Below are 20444 nucleotides of genomic sequence, written 5' to 3'. Positions count from 1 at the left end.
TTACCTTGTTATCTTCATGTTGTACCTAATAAGAAAGATAGATTATGTACCTCCAATCTTTTTCCTCCTCCTCCTATAAATTACTCATGTATTTGCAGTGCCCATGCTCAATTTGTTGCACAGTATAGTTACATTCGAGTTGGTTTCTTAGTAGGCGTTTGGCCCTAGATTCCAAATATTTTTCACCTTATTTGGAATTTATGGAGTTGGAGCTGAAGGTGGAATTGTGTTTGGTTGTACTTTTTGCAAAGAATATTCGGGATAATGTTTTTGCTCGAATGTATTTAAATACAACTTCAAAAGTGAAAAGTGAGTTGGAAAACATGTTACGTATAAGTTGTTTTCCAAATTTGAAATTTCATGGCCAACATTGGTTTTCAAATAAAGTGAAAAATTGTTCCAAAAAAACTGAATATTTATATGGCCAAACGTGTCCTAATCTGAACCCTAACATAATTATCTAAGACAATAATGTTCAATATGGATCCCAAGTTCTACTGAACTACTCTGCAATCAGGCTCTTCCTTTCTCGAGTCAAATCTTGCGTGTTCAAGCTTTGTTAGCTCACTATTACCACTGAGTACTGACACGAGGACGTATATATGCAATCGTTTCCAGTTTTCAACTTACTTAAACTCACGTCACGTGTTAATTTTCCTTCTAAATAGTTAGAATATGTTATTAAGGGCATCTCTTATATAGTCAACCTATTTTAAGCAAGTGGGGTAAAAAATTGGGTCGGGTTTAGGATGGATTGGATCCTAAATAAATTTAGTTGTCATGTCATTAAGTAGGTATCGGATTATGGAAGCTAACTAAGTTAAGTTGGATGACTTTTGAAAAACAAAACAAAATTAAGTGATTTTGATGGCCAATTCCTATAAATTGAGTGATCATTCAAACATTCAACTTTCAAAACAAACATTAATATGTAATAAAGTGAAAAAGGAGGTCTTCAGGTCAACAACATTTCAGTTATGGTACACAAAATAGAGAAAAAATTAAAATAACATATGAGGGGAAACTTTATCTCTTTCAAAATATAATATAATTTTGACTAAATAAGAAAAATAACTATTATCAGCCAAAATCCCGAAGGTCCGTAAAATTATACTCCTACTAATAATTTTCAAACACACGCTGCTAATAGTTCTTTAAGTAATGCCACTTGGTAAACAGTTTGAGAATACAGCAAAAAACAAAAAGAAAAGAAAGAAAATTGTTCTGTTACTTCCACGAAAGAATATCAAAACCTGGTGGAGGAAACCCTAATGGAGTCTCATGCAAAACGATGCAAACCAAGATGCCACGGTCAATTTTCGATGCAAAATTCAGGCTTTAAAATTCCTATTCTGCCGGTAGAACTCATCATTGCCAAGACCCATCTTACGATTCAGGTGTGTTTCAAGACCATGGCGTTGTTTAATCTCTAGCCGTAAATTTGCCAAGACCCATCTAAACATATCTGTTAATAACAAGGACTGCACCCACCATAGACTCATCATGAGATTTGTTCAAACTCACCACAATCTTATGGACTGCTCCGTTAGCTCTTTGCTTTATGACTCGGTTGCTAGGACATTTCGCTTGGATTATCCTATGAAAAATCCCCGTAAACCTGTTTTGATTTTGGGTTCTGTTAATGGGTTGATTTGTTTTTCCATTCATAAAGACTTCATTATCTGGAATCCATCAATTAAGAAGTTCAAGAAATTTCGTGATCCTAAATCTGGTTACCATTTCTTGTATGGTTTTGGATATGATCAGCTTTATGATGATTATAAGGTTGTGCGTATTTGCATCACTCCTCATCATGATGAGGTCAGAATGTATAGTTCTAATACCGATTCATGGAGAACTATAGTAGATGATCGTCAATATCAGGGGCTATTTAGAAAGTCGGAGGGTATCTTTTGTGAATGGAAAGCTTCATTGGGCTAATTCTCCTTCTAAGAATTATCATTCATATAATGGTTGGGACATCACTTCTGCTGATGTGACTGATGGAAAACGGGGAAAAGTGGAGAAACCCTCTTATGGAGAAGGAGATTGTGATTTAACGCCATGCGTGGGAGTGTTGGGAAGCGATCTTTCTGTTTTGTGTAATAATTAGAGCATTCAAACAAATGTGTGGATTATGAAGGAGTATGGAGTTAAAAGATCTTGGACAAAGATGTATACCATCAATCGTCTTCGTGATCATCAACCTAAGGGATATCAGCTTTTTCCACTCTTTTGCATGTCAAATAAAGGTGAAATCTTGTTTGAGGGTAATCAATCAACTTTCATGATTTACAATCCAAAAAATGACTCCATCAGATGTCAAAAGGTTACCAACAATTATTTCTTTTGGGACGCAAACATCTATATTGAAAGCCTAGTTTGGCCCACCTGCTAGAAGGAAAGGATGCAAACACAAGGTGCAACAAATATGAAGGCTAAAATAGCAACTAAGGATGCAACAACTACAAAGGTTGAAAAAGCTCAGATGAAATCGGCCTAAAGCTAAATTATAATAATATATCTTAAATCTGTTTAATATAACTAGTCACTATATTGCACTCATCATAAGATAAAACTTAAATATAAGACAAGTTATAAATTAGAAATTGAGCATGCAAAAAGTTAGTGTCGCCTTTCATGTTTTCGTAATTGTAATTTATGACTATATTATTCTTATGACATAAAATCTCTAGCTTCACAACGAACATTTGTTTTAATAATATTTATTTATATTATGAAGGGCTTTGAAGAACAAGCTAAATTACCTTATTTTGATGATATTGGTATATTCACTCGACATGTGAGAATCTAACACATTATATTGTATAAACAAGGTGTTGGGTTTTGAGCATTTTAAGTGCTACCATTAAAAGCGTCTAATGGGGCTTCATTTCCCACGTTCTTTGGCTGAATGTAGCCATAAGTTTCTTTGTACTCTTCTCACCTTTATCTCATTATTCTCCCACATTCTTATAAATCTAATACCCCACTAATTCATTCTTTCATCCAATAGTCATCCTTGCTTTGTGGTGTGTAGAGAATTATAGAGTGCATGAAAAAGTGAGTTAAAACAGAGTTTTATTTAGTTGAAGGAAGGTATTCTTATGGTGAAGCTTTAGATTCTTCAACTAGTGTGGAGTTGTTTGAGTCGTACGACGTTGACGGGCTGTTGTATCTTGGAGGGGATAAGTCAGAGTTATAAAACCTGGACCAGTGAAGATTATGTCGCAGTAGGCTTGTGTCTCTTTAAATAGAGCGGATATCCGCGCCTCAGCCGGAAGAATATTTATTTATTTATTCATTTTTGTTCATTTTATTTTTCAACTGTAATATATTGTTATTTGTGGTATATTCACCGACAAAATGGTACTCTTTTATATATATATATATATATATATATATATATATATATATTATTTTCTTTTGGGCTAAAACCAAGCTTTATTGGTCCTAAGTAACGTTTATATATATATATATATATATATATATATATATATATATATATATATATATATATATATATATATATATATATATATATATATATATATATTATTTTCTTTTGGGCTAAAACCAAGCTTTATTGGTCATAAGTAACGTTACATAGTAGAAGTTGAACACAAGTGTGCAGCTCCCATAGTAGTACAAGACAACATAGGGAAAGTAAAAGACGGAGGGTTAGTAGGTAGTAGTAAGGCGAAATCATCATTAAAGCCAGAGATTTTCTATGTTTTGCCAGTGCATCGGCCACTCCATTGCCGTCCCTTGGGATGTGGCTGAAGCTTGCAATTTGTAGATCATCCATGAGCAACCTGTCAGGAGGAAAGCATTTGTGAGTATTTTGTAGTGGGATTCTTAAGAAGATGGAGAAGTACTTGTGAGTCTGTTTCGATTAGTATCGAAGTCAATTTGTTTTCAGTAGCAATTTGTAACCCAAGCGGCAAAGCTTGGAGTTCAGCATAGATTACAGTGGTATGATACAGGGGTTTCATATAGCCAACAATCCAATGTCCGTTGTGGTCTCAAATGACACCGGTCGCGCCCACTTTATTTGGATTTTTGTCAAGAGCGCCATCCGTATTGAGCTTGTAAGAACCAGGTGGCGGAGGGTGCCATGTTGTTGGGGGTCGTGGAGAAGGTGGCGATTGAGGAGTGGAATCAATAAGGTAGTAGAATTCTAAAACTTCAAAGATAAGGGTAGAAATGGGCCTCGTTTCAGCGGGTTTATGGTGGAGGATTTTATTACAGTCGCGCCATAAATGCCAAAAGGCAAAGGGAAGAAGATGCAATTCGGTGCTGAGATGGTAGAAGTTAGGTGAGTCTTTGTTGGAGAATTGCAGGTGACATGGAACCATTTCATATAGTGGTTTAGTGGAGGAGAAATAGAGAAGTGATGCCAAAATTAAGATAGAGCAACAAAATTCCGCAAGTTATTGGCAAAGAATTGATTAAGCTTAAGGGTTGGTTCATGTCGTAACAGGGATCCTGCAATAAGCTGTCGCAACAAAAGAGCCGGATAAATCCAATTATCTGTCCAAAGAATGATAGATTCACCTGTGGCTATGTGCCATGCTATTCCTTGTTGACAAATGGGGTTGGCACGAATAATGGATTTTCATATGTAGGAATGATGGGAATTTTTATGAAGAGGTTGAGAATTAGCAGAGTTGGAGCAGTATTTAACATGGAAGAGTTGCGATCAAGGAGTAGTTGGATTGTGCTTGAAAAGCCACGTGAGGCTGGCTAGTAAGGAGAGGTTTTTGTGGTACATTTTAGGAATGCCAAGACCACCCTCTTTTTTTTTTTTTTTTTCGGGAGGAGACAGTGTCCCAACGAACAAGGTGTAGTTTACGGTGGTGAGAAGTAGAGCCCCACAGAAAGTTACGTTGCAATTGTTCATGGCTGTGAATTATTTTTGAAGGAAGAAGATTGAGTTGCATTGCATAGGCAAGGATTACGTTGAGACTTGAGAGTAGAGCGCACAAGAGTAGTACGTCCAGCAAGGTTAAGAATCTTGGTTTTCCATCCCTGCAGACGAGTGTTGACACGACCTAGTAAGTATTGATAGTCAGCCGTGTTGGGTTGAAGATTAGTCATGGGAAAACCAAGGTATTTCTCAAAATGAGTTGCTGTCGTCATATTGAGGATGAAGCTTATTTGATCACGTTGATGTAGGCAAGTGTTATATAATTAGTATTTCATGTTGAATCTTATTCCAGCAACTTAATTAAAAAAATTATCCTTTTCTTCCATACATTTGTCTAAATCAAATTGAAATCATTGCTAAAAGAAAATTTGAGGGAAAAGGCTAAATGTCGCTGAAGTATGGAAGTGTTGAGTGAACTTGCGAACAACATAGGCAATAATTGCCATCAAGTAACACCGTTGAACAATTTAACATCAAAGGCAGAATGAAATGACACCAAAAATACGAGTGAATAATTGAAAACACACATGGTCACCTATCTGGTAAAACTTGTGAAGTGAACAATTTAATTTAATAAGATAGGTGGACTAATAAAATTTTGCCCGACAAAACTTGAGGACAATTGAACAACACAAGTATGATTTTTTCATTTGACAAAATTTATGAACAATTTAACTGTATCAAGTTTTGACTGTTTGACAAAATTGGTGAACAGTTGAACAAACATGATTTTTCAGCTTTTCCGATTGTGTAACACCAAGTCTATGTTTTCAAAACTTCCTTAAACGAGGACAAGATATAAACAATTGCCTCAAATCATATTTGTGCAAGTCTCCCCGTATGTATATAAATTTATTCCCAAAATTTAAGTAAAATTGGAGTTCGACAATAGAAAAGTAAAATGGAAGATGATTTACTTTATTTTCTCAAGACAAAACATAGTTAAGAAATTAGTACATAATAGAGTACAACATATACGAGTTTTCATATCCAAATTTTTGCAAAAATTAATGGAACAAGCTTCAGTAGATGAAAGTCATATTTGACTTTATTAAATATTACTGTAAACATAATATTTACTATTATATATAAGAGCAAATGTGGGGACTTTTGTAGTCCTCATAATAATTTCCCAATTTTTTAAAAACATTTTAATTAATTACTTTTAGGTCCTAATTTTATTTATTTAAGTCAATTTTTTTTATTTTTTGTTTTTAGGGTCTACTTTTCAAAAGCTATCGAACCTAGGGACTTTTGTAGTCCTCACAATAATTTCCAAATTTTTTTAAAACTTTTTAATTAATTACTTTTAGGTCCTAATCTTATTTATTTAAGTCAATTTTTTTGTTTTTTATTTTTAAGGTCTACTTTTGAAAAGCTATCGAACTTCCTACCTCATTTTTCATGTTCTTTGGTTTTCTGGTTGGTGCTCGATATCCGCATTTGAGCCCAATTAATCCAGATAATTCGCACTGTATCGCGCCTATTCGAGGGGGGGAGCGCTTCCTCCAAAGATTTTTTCCATATCCATGTTCGAACCCCTAATCCCTAATTAAGAGAGGAGCAGCTCCATCCGCTGCACAAGTTAAATTATGTATTTGTCTTAAAAGTTCATTAACTATGTATAGATTATTTATTTAGAACTAAATAACTTCAGAAAATTAGGATACATAAGTTATAAATGTCAAATTCTGCCTCCAAATTTGATTTGAAGTAAATAATTTCATCAAAATGGAAGTTAAAATATTAAAGGAGTGGAATGAAAATTTTGCTTTCATATAACTACCACTTGTGGGACTACAATGGGTATATGGTTGTTGTTGTTGTTGTACACTTGTACTAACACAAATTATATTTCTTTAGTTAAAATATCTACTTTTATATCTTGAGTTTGGGTCCGGGCTTAGCACGGACCTCACATAACTAGTTCAATATAGATAGATAATGAACAACTAATACACTATTCCAGCCTCCTCGCAAAAAGATGCAGTAGCAAACAGGTCATAATTTAATTGACTTAATTTATAAAATAATTTTCAGCAAATAAGTCATTTCTTATGTCTGATTATCAAAAAATATTTTTCACCAAGGAGGGAAACAGGTTCCTTTATTTTTGGCATAATTCATATCATTGTTCCAACCAACGCTTTAACATCATCATTATCCTATACTAATAATTTTTTTTAGTCTGTCACAAAACGTGAATTTTTATTTAGAATATATATTTTTTAAATAAATTATTTTTCAAAAAATATTTTCTGCACGCACATGGTTAGTGGCTAATAAATGGATTCGGGTCGGAAATATATGAAAGACCCGACCCGAAACCAGGAGTATATATAAATGTTAGTATTGAGTTCTACACTCTACCTGAAAAAAAAAAAAAGAAACGTTCGAATTGGAAATCTCCAAAGAAGGAAAAAAGGCAGTGAAAATGAGACCAAACATTGTTTCTGAGGTACTTTTTTAAATCACTGTTACCAAAAATTAGATCTACAAGTTGTATCGAAATGCAAATGTTAGGGTTCTGATTGAACTTTTAAAAAGTAGTGGAGGGTTTTAAAGAACAAAGAAATTGCTTGAATTTTGATATTTGAATATCTGATCATGTCATTTATGGAGAAATAGAGTAAATTGAGGTTATTTTTTAGTATTATTTGACAATTATGTTAGTTTGTTTTGGTCATGTAAATTGCAATTTATTGAGGTAGTTTTTTTTTGTTTTGGTCATGTAATTTATTGAGGAGCTATTTTTAGGAAATGGGGTATTCTGTTGACTGTAAAAATGCTTGATTTTTGAATCTCTGATCATGACATTTATGGAGAAATAGAGTAACTTGGGGTTATTTTTTTAGCTTTATTTGAAAATTATATGGGATTTTCGTGATGGGAAAGTTCGTTTTTTTTTTTTTTTTTTTGGTTATGTCATTTATTAAGGGACTATTTTTGGGAAATAGGGTATTCTGTTGACTGTAAAAATGCTTGATTTTTGAATTTTGAATCGCTGATCATGTCATTTATGGAGAAATAGAGTAATTGAGGTTATTTTTTTAGCTTTACTTTAGAATTATATGGAATTTTCATGATGGGGTGTTTTTTTTTTTTGTTTTTTTTTTGGGTTATGTTATTATGAGGGGCTGTTTTTGCGAAATGGTGTATTCTGTTGACTGTATGTAACTATGGCACGTGCTATATAGTTTGATGATACAGTTGGAAGTTATTGTGATTTATGAATGAGTATGTATTGATTTCCAGTAGAGAAGATCTGTAATGATGGTGGCAAGTGATGTCTGCAATTGCATAGAGTTCTCTCCTTTCATTGCATGAATCTTTTGACTTTATGCTTCAGCTAGTACGGTCGATTTCAGATGTTCTTACAAAAGTTCTCCTGGAAACTTTATTCAATAACTGTGTTCTTTATATTAATAACTGTGTTCTTTATATTAATAACTGTGTTCTTTATATTCTTGTAGTCATACTGTAAGGCTGTTGTGAGAACAATAAGCTTTATATCGCTTTTGGAGAATGATTATTCCTCTTGTATTAGTTAACATTTATTCCTTAAGTGATGCATTATAGTAATTGATTTTCCAGTGATATTTCTTGTTCAATCTGTTCTTTTTATTACGACTCTTATATCTAGCTTTTCCTTTGTTCAAAAAAATTCTATTAGCTCTCTATTTTTAAGTTTAATTCTGAAGCAAAAAGTGATATTAAGATCTAGGACTACTCGAGTTATCAGAGCCACTATTTTACTTTTATATTCTATTGATAAGAACAGTATGTGGGATAGGGCGGCCGGCTGCATTAGAGAAGCGGCTGGAGAGGTGTTGGGGGCCTTGCGAGGTAGCCGGGGTGGGCATCGAGGGGACTGGTGGTGGAATGGAGAAGTCCAAGGGAAGGTGGAAGCTAAGACAGTGGCACATGCGAAGTTGGTAGAAAGCAAGGATGGGGAGAGGCGGACAAATAGGGAAAGATATAAGATTGCGAGGAAGAAGGCAAAGCTTGCAGTTACGGCGGCAAAATGGCAGCTTTTGAACAGTTGTATGCAGAACTAGAGGACAAAGGCGGGGACAAAAAGTTGTACAGGCTAGCCAAGGCAAGGGAGAGGAGGGCACGTGACCTGGATCAAGTGAAGTGCATCAAGGACGAAGACGGCAAAGTACTGGTGGAGGATGATCTCATTAGACGGAGATGGCAGTCATACTTCCATAAACTCTTGAATGAAGAAGGGGACAGAGACATTGTGTTGGGAGATTTGGAACACTCCGAGAGGTCTTGCAATTTTGGGTATTGTAGGAGTATAAGGTCGATGAGGTGAAGGGGGCTATTAGCAGGATGCGCAGGGGACAAGCAACTGGGCCTGATGAGATCCCGATTGAATTTATTGGAAGTACGCAGGCAGGGTTGGTTTGGGTGGCTGATTGGGTTGTTTAATGTGCAGGGCTGGTTTGGAGTGGCTGACTGGGTTGTTTAATGTCATTTTTAAGACGGCGAAAATGCCCGAGGAATGGAGGGGGAGTACAATGATTTCTTTGTACAAGAATAAGGGTGACATTCAGAGCTATAACAAATATAGGGGTATCAAACTGCTAAGCCACACCACGAAGGTTTGGGAGAGAGTGGTGGAGATAAGGGTGAGGAGATGCGTGTCTATCTCCGAGAACCAGTTCGTTTTCATGTCGGGGCATTCGACTACAGAAGCCATTCATCTGGTTAGGAGATTGGTGGATCAGTATAGGGAGAGAATAAGGGACCTGCATATGGTATTCATCGATCTTGAGAAGGCATACGACAAAGTTCCAAGGGAGGTTCTTTGGAGATGCTTGGAGGCTAGAGGGGTACCACTGGCATACACCCGGGCGATCAAGGACATGTATGAGGGAGTCAAGACCGGGATAAGGATAGTGGGAGGAGACTCGGAGCATTTCCCAGTGGTGATGGGGTTGCACCAGGGATCAGCATAGCCCATTTTTATTTGCCTTGGTGATGGATGGACTGACGCGACAAATCCAAGGTGAGGTGCCATGGTGTATGTTATTTGCGTATGACATAGTTCTGGTTGACGAGACTAGGGTTCGGACATGTGCAGAGGAGAAGTACGGATGACCCAGTGCGGAGGTGTGAGAGGTTGGCTAGGGTTGGTTTTAGTAGAGGCAGAGGTATGTCGAAGAAATATTGGAGAGAGGTGATTAGACAGGATATGGCATAAGTCTAGCTTACCGAGGACATGGCCTTAGATAGGAGGTTATGGAGGTCACAGATTAGGGTAGAAGGCTAGCAAGTAGTTTAGCGTTGTCCTACTTAGTCTTAGTATTATTCTTGTATTTTTTATTTTTTTTATTTTTTTGGCCTTCGATTTCTACTACTTATCTGTTGTTTCTTGTACTTCAATTATCGTACTACTATATGGTAGTTACTGCTTCTTTGTCTTTTTTCCGGACGGCTTCTTCATGCTTTTTACAGTATTTTTTTCATGTCTTTTATATACTGCTTTGAACTGCTTGTCCTTGTGCCGAGGGTCTACCGGAAACAATCTTTCTACCTCCCAAGGTAGAGGTAAGGTCTTTGTACATTCTACCCTCCCCCGACCCCACTATGTGGGATTTCACTAGGTATGTTGTTGTTGTTGTTGTTGTATTCTATTGATAAGAAGCAATTAGAGAGAATACCTCCTTAGCTTAGCCATTTGAAGGGTCTTTCCATCAATGAAGGGAAGAAAAAGAGAACTTGTACTCCACATATTCCTACATCAAACAATTAAAATGGCTCATATTTCTTATACTGCATAATGTCTAGCTTGGACATTGAAAGCAAGATGAGTATCGGTGGAAAAATAGCTTTCATCTGGACTCTCACCTGTTTCAATTTGTTTGTAGGCGGGATTGCAAACAAGGATGGGACAGTGGTGGGAAGGAATTCCTATACTTACATCTGCAGTGGTTGCTGTTTGTGGGGTAATTTACTTGGTTTGCCTTTTGGTTGGGTATGACTCATTTGCTGAAGTATGCTTCTGGCCGTCTGCTGTAATTTCTCGATTTCAAGGTACACAGTTATCTATAGTGCTACTCATACATCAATTTTGCTTGTTAAGAAGAAAAATTTGATGAGTCTTTTTTTTTTTTTTTGGGGGGGGGGGGGGGGGGGGGGGGCTCTCATGATCAATTATTTTAGTCGTTCGCTTTCTGTAAGATTTTGGCACCTTACTCTTTCATGTAATTATACTCATCTCTTCTCGTGCATTTGCCACACGGATACTTAAATTTCAGAAAGACACTATTAAACCTTTGCAAACTACTTTTGAGGCAAAAACTGATTGAGGAGTTAGAGAATTAAGGCTAATTGCACCTATTTTTAACTGGCATCCTTCTAGGTTACCGTAACTCGTAAATTTGCTGGGTGCTATATATGCTAGTTTATGACTAAGACAAAGGTAAAGACCTAGTATGTTCCCTAGGATGAGGCACAAAAATGGCAATCAAATATTTACTATGGATATAGCAGAGGAACTTGGGTTTCATATGAGGATTTGGAATGTATCTATTTATGCTCGTCACTAAAGTTAAATAGGAGCTAAAGTTTGTTTCTAGTTCTAACGCTTAGGTCTCCTCAGTTATGTTTGAGAACACTGATGTTCTCGAAGTCCATTAAACCATGATGTTTGAAATTATTTAGCAGTCTAGGCACAAATTATATACTACTACTACATAAACCACAAAAAAGGACAGCCCGGTGCACTAAGCTCCCGCTATGCGCGGGATCCGGGGAAGGGCCGGACCACAAGGGTCTTTTGTACTACATAAACCATGTATAGTAATTTAAGAAACATTATTAAGTTTGTAAAGAACAGCTATATTTGAACAACTGATGAGAAGGGATTATGATGTGAGGTTTGCTTACTTTATTCGTTTGGGATGAACAGTAATAATCTTTGACTTACTATACATAGTTTAAGACTCACTTATAGCATCTCAATGATATGTTTCAATACACATAGCTTGCATTGCCTTGATATGATTAGCATCCGACGGAAAAGCTTGGCTTATGGAATGAGTTAAATTTTTTTCTTACTTAGTTTCCAATTCAGATACATAATCATTGTAATAACTCTCGTATTTGTCAACCATTATTGATGAATCACGTAATTCAACTTTGATTTGCTTGCTCTGTAGTGCATGAAAGTCTTTTTTGTGGAGCTATAATTTTGATATCCTGTCTTTCCTTATCATTTTTAGCATAACTTTGTATCTTAGTTGTGTTGATACTGATTTTGTTTTTGTGTTTCTGTTGCAGTTTACAGGATTTTCACCTCAATTTTGTTTCATGGTTCTCTACTGCATGTTCTGTTTAATATGTTAGCTTTGGTCCCTTTGGGTTCTGAGCTGGAGAGGATTATGGGATCTGTGCGCCTGTTATATATAATTGTTCTGTTGGCTGTTAGCAATGCCTTAGCCCATCTTCTTATTGCATTGTTGGTTGCGCATAATCCCTTTCGTCCTTATCCATACTTTATGGACGAGTGTGCTATAGGTTTCTCAGGGATCTTATTTTCAATGATTGTGATGGAGACAAGTCTAAGTGGGGCCCAAACTAGAAGGTTTGTTTGCTTTCCTGAATTTGCATCCCGTTTCCTCTTTTTAAATCATTAAATTATGATTTTTCTTCGCTTCCTTCCCTCTGTACAAGTTTGGAATTTCTTGTATAAATCAAATGATCTTGTATATGTACGTCATATATGAGCACAGATAATTTGCAAAAAACTGTTTGACATTAGATGTGTTGTCTGGTCACATTAGATCAATAATGAGTTGTTGAAATCATGTGTTTATTAATGTGAGTTTTCCTTTCTTTTGCAGTGTGTTTGGGCTCTTTAATGTACCTGCTAAATGGTAACTATTTACTTTCTGATAATTGTACGTTTGTTTTATGTTTTGTATTATGCGCATCTTATGCTATAATGTTTTGTTATTTTTTCACTAGGTATGCATTGATCTTACTGGTGGTGTTTCAGCTTGTTATGACTAATGTCTCCTTGCTTGGACATCTTTGTGGTATTTTGTCTGGATTTGCATGTAAGTGACTTCCACCCTGCTGGACCCTCTTCAAGTTCTCTAAATTCTATCCCGTGTCATTTCTGGTATCATGAATATTATGTGCACAATCTTTACATATTAAATTTTGTTTACCTATCATATAATTTTTTTTTCTTTTTTCCTTCTGTTTTCTTGATGGTACCAGATACATATGGATTGTTCAATGTTTTAATACCTGGGACTTCTTTCTTCTCGGCTATTGAATCTTCCACTTGGCTAGTAAGTTCTCCAAAGAAATGATAGTAAGATATTCTGATATTTCTCATTTTTTTGGACCACTTGTGTGCTCAACTTTGAGGTGCAAAGATATGTGAGTGCCACCCTTCTGATTGACCTGGCTTGCTTGTTTGCTACTTTACGTTGATGCTTCACTTCCCACATTGGTTTGTGGGCATCTTGTAGACAATTAATTCTTAAAGAGGACAAAGAATAAGTTAAGCCTATGATCAGGGTATTTGCATGGTAAATGGTCACAAACAGAGACATCACTAATAGCATGACAGGGAATGGATGATTTAATCCAAACTGGTCCTGTGGTGTTAACCAAGCACCGGGTGTAGTGTTTGCACCTACAAGAAATCATAGCCTCTCTTTTCTGCTGCTCCCTCGGGTAGTCCGTCCTAGGCGACGACAATGTCGTTAAGTATATTCTGCTTCCTTAAGTCCTTGTGCTGATGCTATGTGTCCTCTTCTCTGAAATCCAAAACTAAGTGTTTAGTAGGCCGTATTATTTCTTTGGTTCATTTTTTTCTCAATTGGTAAATGTAAAATTTTACTGGAATAGCACTCAAGAGAGTGTACAAGAAGCCGAAGAGTTGATAATAGAAGACCCAAAAGATAACCAACTCCTCGAGAGATAAATTTATAGATGTCGAAAAGAATCCAAATTTTTAGGCATTCTCATGTGCCCATGTACAAGTAAGGTAAGTGATGTATCTTTTCTCCCTCTTGGTTGTCAAACCGGTTACGTTCCTTTGGGATATGTGCATTCAACTTGAACAAGAGAGAAATTGTGCTGTTCATTATATCATTATATTGGAAGTTCGGATCATTGTAAACCATTTTTAGTGGTTGAGCCATGCTTTTATAAGGCACAAAAAAACCCTCGGCCACCTCTCAATTTCATTTATTTGATCTGATGCACTTCAATAACAAAGTGAATTTTGCCAAAATACTTATATATCTATCTTTTGGGCAGTCAACTTGTGTGAGGAGACCAAAGTTTATAATGTGCACTGGTGGTAATGGTGCAGGATACCTACCCACACATTCAAATCAAAATGTGACCTCCAGGTGGATCCTGTTCTTAGCTTAGTAGAATATTACTGATTTAATCTGAGCATGTGCAATAATAGTGATGTTTCTTCCTTTCAGAAGTGGAGTGCTTTCTGGAAATATTTGGGAGAACCTTTCTTCGTGGATGCCACAGAGAGAGAGCTCTGCTCAGGTATCTCAGATTATCAGACTTACTTATCTGACTAGAAGATAAACATATAGGTGTTGGATTAATCTGTCCTTCCTACTCTTTGGAAATATAGTACATGCATGAAACTGTGTTTGGAGATTTTTGGGGAAGAAATATATGAATGGCAGTGAGAAAGATGGTAGATAAACGACAGAAAATACACAAATAAAATTTGACAGAATGGAACACTATACTTGTTTGATTTCAATGCTGGTGATGAGAAGCTTAATGGGGAAGAATAATCTGTCTAGTTATCTTTGTGACTGTTACCTTTGTACTCCATATTGCAACCCTGTAACTTATGAGAATAATTGCACAACCTGCTCAAAGTTTCATGTTATCACATTTATAGGTAATTACCGGAGTAGTGATTGAAATTAACAAAGGTGGGGTTGGGGTGTAGCTCAGGTGGTGTGAGCCCCTCATCCTTCACCATGTGGTGATAGATCGAATCCCATGGATGTATTATTCCACCTATGGGCTGTGAACGAGGGGAATTTAATGCCATTTTCTATCTTATGTATTGATGAGTTCCAGTTATGTATTTAACTAACCCTTCTCTTGCAAATCTCTACTACATAACTGCTTAATAATCACTACGTACTTAGCTCTCTTGTCTGTGTGCCCTAATATATAAATAAGAAAAAAAGTCTATTGAAGTCTGTCAAGATATTAACTTGTTCAAGATGCAGCCGGCGGCGGATGATAGCAGGTTTCCTGGGAGAGGAAGAACTCTTAGTTCTCAGACCACCGCTGGAAATCATGATTCAACGTTACAGGCGAGGCTTCTGAGTGGTAGCAACAGCCCTGAGCGTGTTTCACCTACAGCGACAGTAGGTGGAGAGCGGAGCTTAGCTGGAAGGTGCTAGACAGACTCTTGTTACATGCTAAATTGTTAATAATCATATCGATTTTGTATTTGTCTAAGTCGTCTGGTGGTGCACCAATGTATTTAATTGCATTTTCACGTGCTGCTGCCTTACATATACTGCTCTCGGATTGAATGATTAGCTTGGACTACAAGGTGTTTAAATTGGCCGATCCAGTAACCAAGTCTAAGTTAAATCGCTACTGATAGGAAAAGCTGGAGTTTCTTCAATGCGTTCAGAAAACTACAATTCTCTTACACTGTATAGTTTCTTCTGGATTTTCTGATTTCTATCTAGATCAAAGTAGAGCCTCCAATTACCATAGTTTCCTGGCATTCTTATTGCGGGTCGAGTTTGATAGCTCAACTTTTATTGTTAAAACCTAAGAGCTTGGTGTCTGTGATTTGCTCTAAACACAGTTATACTTTGATTCTTTGTGACATCTCAGACAATCAGCAGTAGATACTACCGCCGCAGCTACCAGACCGCTAGTACAGCAGGTATATGACCTTGACTTGGACACTTGCTAACTGTTTATCCTTACCATCATTAATGCTAAAAATTATCTTTATCTTTGACTATAGGACTCCATTCCCTCAGATGAAGCGATTCAGAAACTTGTTGCAATGGGTTTCGAGAAGGTACAGTTAGTTCGAATGCATCATTTCCTTATCATTCAGGGAACAAAATTCTTATCACAGCTTTCTGGGATTAAATTAACTTCTGGCTCATGAATGCGCTAACAATCTTGATTTCTCAGACACAAGTGGAAGTTGCACTAGCAGCAGCTGAAGGGGACTTGAATGTTGCTGTGGAAATTCTGAGCCAACAGGTACTTCTATTCGGGTATTATTATCCCAGGCATAAAGGGGCTAATTCTTAACGATTCTTTCTAACGTCTCATATGCAGGGTTAATATAAAATGAAATCTTCGGATAAACATCAACATTTGACTCACAAAGCCGGGGCTCCGCAAAAACTAGTGATCTGATTGCTTGAGCCCTGGCCATTTTCCTCTTTGTTGTATATATTTGACAGAAGTTACACAATTTTTACAGAGATGGCCTTATGTGTGACTCTCACCTGACCCACTAAAACAGAGATTAATTGTATACCTTTGTGATTTTAGATGCTGTAATATCAATGAATCATTTATCTCTTTTCTTATCCCTCCATCCAATGTGGGATGGATTTTTTTATTTTATTTTATTTGCATTTCTGTCTAAATGTCCTTCTTTTCCTCCGAGTCATAGGTTCCTGCTAGTTGTACTGTACATTACAGGAGCAATTTTATCTTGTCAGTAAGAATAATGTGCTTTAATGTTGTCACTGACTACGAGTCTAGTAGACTAAAAGGTAAATACTTACCCATATCGGGATGTCTACACCAAACCAGTAAATACATGACATGTCTTCATAAACATGGTTATAACAAAATCATACTATACCTTTTCACCTTAAATTGCTATTTAATCATGGTAAATTAGTATGGTTTCATATAAACATTCGTGCGGATAAGTTTTACCAAGCGAAACTGTTAAATAAGCCCCAGGGTTTTCGTTCCATGCGGAAAAAGATAGTGCAGATGGCAGTGTATGATCAAATCACACATCATGAGTTTGAATCTCCACAGTGAACCAAGCTTGCTATTTAAGTAGAAAAAGTTAGAAACAGGTATACTATTCACTGAGTTTTGAATATGACAGATTCATTAATAAGTGAATAACTACATAATGAAATGATTTTTTCCACGTGAAGATATTTGGCATCTCAATCATTAATGGATGATGTAGCCTTTATATTAATCCTTGTAGCAATAGATTGTTAGTTTTAACATTACTTCATGAAGTCTCTTGGCGTGAAAACTTTCCAGTATGGGTGTTCATGGTTCGGTTTGGGTCAGTTATTGATTAAAATCATAACCAAATCAATTTAATCGGTTTTTAAATGTCTAAAATCATAATTAAACCAAATAAAATAATAACCACCGGTTTGGTTATTGTCGGTTTGGTTCGATTTTAGGTTTATGTCTTTTTTTTTTATTCAAACGATAACTTTTATTTATAGTTTAAGGTGGAACATACATCATAGAAACATTCACTAATAGTGATAGTGTAGTACTCAAGTTACCCAAAGTTACTAAACTATTACATATAGAGCTAAAAACTAACTTAGTAGTGGCTGCACCATTTTTGTCATCTTAATACACATACCTGGAAATAAAGTAGAGCATAGGAGTTTTTAGTTGTTGTTACAAACATACATATTAATTAAACATAAAGACTACCTAAAATTAAAATTAAAATATATGAAATAAAAAAACTTTGTGTAATGATCCCAAACTTTGGGGCAGTACTTGCATTTTGCCCTCAATTCTCCCATTTTATTAAAAAAACTGTGTAATGATCCCAAACTTCATATGTTTTTCTATCGTTATTCCCAAGGCTAGGGTCTCGACTACAAGGAGTTGTTCTTTTCTCCTTAAACAATCATGTGAAATAAGTAGGCCAAAAATTAAATTAATGATTAAAAGGTATAAAATATTTATAATTATTTATGAAAAACTAATATTATACATATAAATAATTATAAAATTTATCGGTTTGGTTCGGTTATTTATTCGGTTATTTTTTAATAGAACCATAACCAAACCAAATATTATCGGTTTTTAAAATGTAAAACCAAATCAAATGAAATGTCGGTTTTTTTATTCAATTTGGTTTTGGTTTTAACCAAAACTGTGAACAACCCTACTTTCCCGTTTGGATTGTCAATGAGGCTTCCTACTGCTTTGTACAATTGATAGTGTTTGATTTATGCAGTATCGGTTTTGTTGGGGAGAAAAAAACAATATTCAAACTAAACGCAACCTTAAAAGATTTTTCCTTTAAAAATAAAAAAGGAAGCAACTCCCAAATCAGTTGGCCAAATATTTTGTTGCTCCTAATATGTAAGGTTCAACGTTGACTTATCAACTGGTCCACATGATGACGTGAATGGGCCATAAGTTAAGGCCCAGGAAAGTCCCCGGGCCATAATCCGCAGAGATGCGGGCTCAGTAATGGGTTATGCTTCATGGGCCTTGGAGTCCAATCTTATATTTGAGGTTGGGCTGAGACGAGGTGGAGCCTTATGACTCCGGCCCAGAAAGCCCACTTGGCCATTATATAGTTATTCACGTGGTCTAGTGTAATTACCTACCTAGACTAACTGAACGGGGCTTACGATCATGTGGTCATCTCTTTTTGTTTTTTAACATTTCAATTTATTGAATAATTATTGGGTAATTGGCATTTATGTCCCTATTTAACCTTTTTTGCAGGACTTATATTTTCGCTTCACAATATCCCAGAAGTTATGCCCCTCGCCCTTAAAGAACTTATGTCCCCACTAGACATAAGTCATTAAGGACAAAAATTAAAGACCAACCAATTTGAAGGACAAACCGTGCAATTTCTTCATTATTATTGCTTATTGATAATTATTTTGATAAACTATATATCGTAAATATATTAATTAGTTGTTATATAAGATACTCATGTTTAACATATTTGGAGAAAAAACATAATTATGAGATTTGAAATTTCTAATAGGGATCTTTTTCTTCATTAATCTTTAGGTTGTTTTTCCTATTCTATTTCTTCTTTTCCCTTTTTGTAATTTTGATGTTTTTTAAATATATGAATTACTATAAGCTGAAGTTTTAAGAAAACCATGCTGTTTGGCATGTACATCGTGTCAAAATGCCGACGCTCATTTTCACATGTTAGCAATTTGGCTTTTAGGTGAGTAGCATTTTTTGAGAAATTAAACATATAGTTCAGTGATTTAGTAACACTGATTAGCTTTGTGACTTTGCTGATACAACGTGTAAAGTTTAGTGTGTTTAATAAGGATGTATTATAAAATGAAATTTAGAAACAAGGTTTAGAGAGAGAAGTTCGGTTAAATAGGATATCGACACCAAACTATGTTTAGAAAACAGAACAAGAACAGAATATGCAAAATCTCATGAGAAATGAAATGTCAACCAGATCTGCTATTTGCAATGGCTCGGCTATGTAACAGGTTGCTAGTCTATCTATCAGTCTATGCTGGTGTAAGGTTTTTACTCCCCATCGAAGACGGGCTTAATCTAACGGTACTAGCTAAGAATGTTATTACATGAATCCTAGTCATGACTCCAAAGACCTAAAAACAGAACTACTTTAGGCAGGTCCTTTTTTTTTTTGGTCCTTGGGTTTAAGCATCACATGTTGGGAACCAGCTGGCCCCACAAATCCAATTCACATCGCGTGGGGCCCATTTAAGACTAAAGGCTCTTACTTTAGAGTTTAGATAGGTCGCCAAACCACAACCAAGTGTTTCCTCTTATGAAGCACTAGTCGCGTAAGATAGACCAAGCCAGATAGCATACCTGTGACCTCTAGCTGAGGGTGGAAGAAGATATCGTGCATCTCACCACATCCCTTGATGATCTTTAAGCAGGTCCCCTACTCCACCTATGTAGGCCCACTAGCTCTGACAACTCTAATTTGCACCACTTAGGAAGCACGACCACTACTTCAATCAAAAGACTAACAATCTCTACTGAAGTTAGGTTGTCAAATTACGACCGAGAGTTACGCCTCTTGAAGCGCCAGTCGCGTAAGTCAACGAAGCCACTCGCAACTTTCAGTTAAGGATGAAAAGACCTTGCATTTCACCACATCCCTTGCTGATCTTTAGGCAGATCCTCCTAATCTCCTTCTGGCTTCCCGATCCAAACTAATGAGTGCATGTCATGGAGTGACCCCCTATGCAGACCAATACCTGGGAGCTATTATGTATGGTGCCAAGATATGTAGCACCTTCGAAATCCTTAGGCATACTGAAGAATGGATCTGTTGGGTGTGGAATTGGCCAAACAAGTCAATTCTTTTGTTCACATAGTCGTGATGTAAGCGCTTACCTCATGATAGTCGTGATGTAAGCGCCTACCTCATCATAGGAAATTCATTCCTATAAATAGGTAGCTTATGGTTCATTTGTAAAATACACCAAATTGAAGAAGACAACACATCCCAAAGAGAGAGAAAAATCTAAGA

At 36.2% G+C, this 20444-nt stretch overlaps 1 protein-coding gene and 1 pseudogene across 1 annotated transcript; both read left to right on the top strand.

Moving 5' to 3' along the window:
- The first annotated feature begins 1161 nt into the window (after positions 1-1161).
- LOC132608320 (F-box/kelch-repeat protein At3g23880-like) lies at positions 1162-2551 on the top strand (annotated as a pseudogene).
- A 4678-nt stretch (positions 2552-7229) lies between these two features.
- On the top strand, positions 7230-16524 carry LOC132607258 (rhomboid-like protein 15). Its single transcript, XM_060321157.1, has 13 exons — positions 7230-7388; positions 10810-10975; positions 12224-12527; positions 12787-12819; positions 12911-13002; positions 13169-13242; positions 14222-14316; positions 14398-14470; positions 15181-15350; positions 15806-15857; positions 15942-15998; positions 16118-16189; positions 16268-16524. Exons 1-13 carry the CDS (start codon positions 7365-7367, stop codon positions 16271-16273), a joined length of 1218 nt encoding a protein of 405 aa, XP_060177140.1. The 5' UTR covers positions 7230-7364; the 3' UTR covers positions 16274-16524.
- Positions 16525-20444: the final 3920 nt, after the last annotated feature.

The sequence above is a fragment of the Lycium barbarum genome, chromosome 8 (genome assembly GCF_019175385.1).
Source record: "Lycium barbarum isolate Lr01 chromosome 8, ASM1917538v2, whole genome shotgun sequence".
NCBI lineage: Eukaryota > Viridiplantae > Streptophyta > Magnoliopsida > Solanales > Solanaceae > Lycium > Lycium barbarum.
The sequence above is the reverse complement of the archived record's forward strand: the minus strand, read 5'-3'. Positions and strand labels throughout refer to the sequence as shown.